This window comes from Oratosquilla oratoria, chromosome 5, assembly GCF_046742065.1.
Source record: "Oratosquilla oratoria isolate Oo_2021 chromosome 5, ASM4674206v1, whole genome shotgun sequence".
NCBI lineage: Eukaryota > Metazoa > Arthropoda > Malacostraca > Stomatopoda > Squillidae > Oratosquilla > Oratosquilla oratoria.
In genome coordinates, this window is record NC_134781.1 from 12,406,382 (window position 1) to 12,411,381 (window position 5,000).

A 5,000-nucleotide genomic window follows, 5' to 3' on the forward strand; every position below is an offset into this window, starting at 1 on the left:
GATGGCGTCATAAGTGTGACGTCACACCTGAGGCGATGACATCATAACCATGGGAAGGTAGGATATGGTTGTGGCGGTGGCGGCGTCTTCCCTGGTGTATCAGAATGGTGATTGCAACCACCTCAACCGTTGGTATGTTGGTGTTGGTGGTGGCGATGGTGGTGGTAGTGGTGGGTTTTTTTCTCCCTATACATTGGAGGTTCATGTTGAAGCTTTCTATCTTGAAGAAGGTAACGTCTTCTTTTCTTTTTTTTGGTGGGGGGGGGGTTGAAGGATGCAGTTGATGTAAAGTGCCATTGTGCGGTGTGGAAGGCCCTGGAGCCATAGTCATGTCCTTTGGTCCGTTGACATAAGTTGTTTGTTGACTTAGGTGACAGTAGAGAAGTTACAGCAAGTACTTGGTGTTACAACTCAAACAAGACCCGGACGGTGCTAAATCAAACATAACTGGTAAGTGCTATTGAGCCTAAGTGGCATTGTCAAGAAGGGGGTTTATGGCACATAGTCATGCCAGTGCAGGAAGAAGTGCTAGTGTGGGGAAAGTGTCAATAAGACACCGATTAGCTCCATAGGACGGCGAGAACGCAACTGGAGAAGGTGGGTGGTTGTGAGCCGACGAGATCTTTCTCGTGAGCACGGAAATGGTCGGGTTGGTTTATATGTGTATGTGTGATCGTGTGTGGAAACAAAAGATACAGTAGATAAATCGAACAGGTACAATTTGTAGCACATAAGGAAACAAGTACTCATCACTGTTATCTGCTTCAATCAAGGGGAAACCATTCCCTTCCTCGTCTGTGATCGTGATCTATATTATCATCTTTGTGCACATCTTAGCCATTAACACCACCACACTGAACGTGGTCACACTATACGTATATCTTAAGTGGGTGCTGCCACTTTAAGTACTACCACTACACATACCACCACCACCACCAAAATCACTGACCACCACCAGCACCACCCTTAGCCACAGCTACCATGTTCACTAGTTTAAATTTTGACGAAGAAAACATAACATTCAAATAAACGTTGCGACATCTTCTTCAGTTCTCTGGTCTAAGCTGGTGAGACCGAAAGAATGATAGAGCAGGTCGATGGACCAGAGCATTAGCACATGAGAGACGTGGAGTAACGGTAATCGTTAACAGTCCACCAAATTTGAAATTTGAACTTGACTTTAAATAACACTTTTCAATGTGGATTAAAAAAAAATAAAAATAAAACAAAAACAAACAGTGGAAGGATGTTTGGGTGTATTCATTTCAATTTTACCATAATTGAAATAATCCAAAATAGGAAAATTCAACGGCCAATGGTAATGAATAAATTGAAACTTCATCCAAGTTACCACATGCAAAGCCGACAAATAATTGAACCCAAACATTCTACCACGACTGTCATCTCCTCCTTGAGGGTCAAGTCACAGGGTTAAGCCACAACCACTTACAGTTTCTATAACCCAATGATTATAGATAAAACAAAAAAGAATTTCATAATTCAAAGAATAAATTGGTACGATACTACTCAAATGTCTCTGAGTATATTAGCGACAGAAAAATGATAATGAAGACTATTATCTTTAGATATCAAAGAACATAAAGATGTTCGTGGTTCCGGCTTCCCCTCTGGTTTTTTCACCAACAATTAATCCCCCCCAGTAAATCCTTGTCTGTTTGAGCTGTTCTTGCTCCGTTTTGAATCGAAGGCCAACCTATGAATCCCACCATGTGACAAAGCCGCATCAACTTTGTCAGTAAACCTCACACAAATTCCCCTTCTTTTAAGGTAATTAATTATTTACCCCTCGAGCACCGAATTATGTCTACATGTATCTATCAATGTCTAGTTTCATCTACTTTAATCTTTGGCATATGAGGTAGGAAAGACAAAAGTAATTCTATGGAAGGGAGGCTAGAAGAAAAGAAAATGTTGGTACTTCTGATGAATTAGGCAGGAAAAGTCCCAAAGTATCCCCCCAGGAATGCATAGGGCCATGATTCGAATTTGAGTTTATTTCCAAAATGAAATTCTCAAAGTTCGAAATGTCCTGCTTTCCTGACGTCTGCTTTGTTCCTTGTCTCCTGCAGACTAAAACGATGAATTCCAAACGTCAGGCCGTGTTCTATCGTAAGTTAAATGATCTGATCCCATATGAAGGATGTATCATGAACCCATCCCTTGTTCCGATCATCCAATGGAAAAAGGCTACGTAGTAGGAAGGGAGAAATTCTCATCGTTAACAAGTTAATTTACAGCCCCTTATTAGGTTTAAAAATTTGATCGTATATCTTTGCTATCACTGCAAATAGTTTACCGTTACTTTACCGTGAGCTTGTGTTAACGCAAATATTAATGGCAGACGAATTAGTAAATAATTTCTTCCGACGAATTCTTTTCAGTGATCACACATTTGAAGTTAGTGATATTCTATGTTATGATTAGCGAGAAGTTACGACCTGTGATCGTTATAAGAAGAAGAAAGAATACGACATTAGGAATTCAAGAGGTATAAAGTTCGTGGAAAAGTAATTTGTTTACCAAACGATTCGTAAACAAAATTATTATAACATAACCAAGAAAAAACTGGCCGATCTCAGAGCTGATGGTAGTATACCATCAAGATAAAACTCTAAAGGTCAGAATGGTACCAGCTTGACAAAACCTCACAAAAAATAAATAACTATTCTCTATTCCAGGTCACAGGTATTGTCACAAGGGCTTGTTACCAGGGACTTGTTGAAACCTTATTCACGTCGAAGATAGTGTGGACACTGAATAATTCCGTTGACGCACTATATGCGACCTTTGAAGGCAAGGTTTTTCGTGCTGAAGACGATGTGTAGAATGGCACTGGAAATTGCAAGTATTGGACAAAAGTTTTCAGTCTTTTTCTTCCAGTGAATCTACAGCATCTTTAAGAAATGTTGACCCCCCCCAGAAGGAGACCTGTAGGAACGGGTGAGTTCATAAGGTCTCCCTGCAAGAATTCTTAGTCTAATGGATTCATATTGCCGCCACTTGCAACGTGGGGAACACTCAGCTCTCTTCTTATGTACTTCCAGTCGACCATGGACTCTTCTTCTCTTCTTCTAATTCAGCTTCGTCTTCCCTCTTCACCTCTCCCTGTTTGTCATTCTTCTTTGGAGATTCACTCATGAGCATCAAAGAGACTCTTGGCTAGTACTTCGAATCTTAAACTTGAGTTGTCTTGTTTGTCGTTCTTCCTTGAAGGCTTCCATGAGCGACATGTTCTCGACCCAGAATTTTTTGTGACATTAAACTTGAATTTCCTTTGGACAAGCTGCAGAGTTTTCGAATATTTGGCATCTGCAACTGTTCGATTTCTATGAGTTTTCATTTCAATGATGTAAGCATTCACTTTTTTCTTTTATCGTAACCCGTTGTAGATTAAAGGAATCTACATTTGATGAGAAGTATGATTGTGTTATAGTCGCTCATTTGATTTTGATGTACTCTTTTAGTGTCGAGCTCATTTTGATTCTGATTCTTCTTTCTGCAGCTTGCTCACGATGGTAGTTCTCAATTGGTTTATTGTTGCAGTCACTGATTGTAACCTTACATTTTGAAAAAGCAGCTACACTGAAGGCTTCGTCAGGACGAGTATTATTGTCCGTGTAGGGGAGAAGTTAGACAACGTGCTTCTTAAGATTCGCGAGTTGTTGCGTTAGAGATTCTTGATCCTGAATAAATCTCTTCTGAGGAGCTCTCCTGCCTTCGTCTTGGCTCTGTAAGAAGAAAAGAAAGACAACTTTTAGTAAAGAGGAAAAAATTACGATGGGAAATATCAAAGCCATTATTTCATTGTATACAAAGAACTCCTCTCATTTGCATCTTGCACAACTATTGTAATTTTGGCTACGTGTCTTTCATTATCTTTCATTCATTATTTCGTTTTTATTTTATTTCATTCCTACATCCGTGTATCTATCTTCCTCTCTCCCCATTCTAAAAAATTTCTTCGTCCATTACCTTATCACAAATCCAACATGACAAAAAGAAATCTAATTATAAACAAGTATGAATCATGGGAGTTCACAAATAGCGTTCTAGCAACAGTCATATGAGAATAATCTATATTTGTTCCAGGCTAAGGCTAAAGTTAGAAGCCAGCCATGTACAACTTTCGCACTCTGGACCAAGCCAGCCAATCACAAGTCACCTCGTCAACCTACGTCACAGACCACTTAGCCAGGACTGGTGACGTCATCACTTTGTCTCGACTTTGACCGTCGATCGATCTCACAGGATTGTGGGCGACAGAGAAAACCCTCACGAAACCGTAGTAAGGACAATTAGTATAAGGTCTGACATGGATGGAAAAGGAAATTTAGAGTCAATTTGATTTTTGCTAGGGAAACCATTAACACGTTTCTAGTCGCTCAGATCTAGAGCGATAAGATTTCAGCATAAAATACCACCAAGTATAAGAAGGTTAACTCAAAACAAGACTATATAAACAGTTTAAGTACACATGAATGGGTTTCGTATCTTCTCTCTCGTTTTGGGTCTGTGCTGCCCAGGCCCTAGTGTAAAGAGCAAAAGAGAAAGACTCATACGTCAACAGGGACAGACGTGGGAGAACCCATTTGTCACAACGCTTTGGCAACTCGCGTCTGCAACAAAGCCGTCGACCCACGCTGCAACTGATACAGTGTACTACGTCGGTTGTGTAGTGTGCCGGCCTTTGCTTAAGGGTAAACTTTCCTTCGAGCTTTGCAGAAAATATATATATAACTCGTTTATGTGTCAGAATTTGTGTTTGAATATGCATGTGAAATCCAATATGGAGTATTGACTACGTAAGTGACATGTTGTGTAGTCAATACTTTAGGACCTTTCGTGACACCCATATGTAGCACAGTCACGCAATATTATTTTGTGATCAAGGAATATGTGTACGTGTATGCAATTTATATGTATATGTATATGTATATGTATATGTATATGTATATGTATATTTACATGTGCATGTACAT

General features: G+C 39.7%; 1 protein-coding gene across 1 annotated transcript in view; it reads right to left on the bottom strand.

Annotated features, from left to right (window-relative positions):
• Positions 1-238: 238 nt before the first annotated feature.
• Positions 239-5,000, bottom strand: part of LOC143025369 (uncharacterized) — a 20,646-nt gene continuing 15,884 nt past the window's right edge. Inside the window, exon 7 of the mRNA XM_076184915.1 lies at positions 239-3,749. Coding sequence (XP_076041030.1) covers positions 3,651-3,749 — 99 coding nt within the window. The 3' untranslated portion in view covers positions 239-3,650. The remainder of the gene's footprint in view (positions 3,750-5,000) is intronic.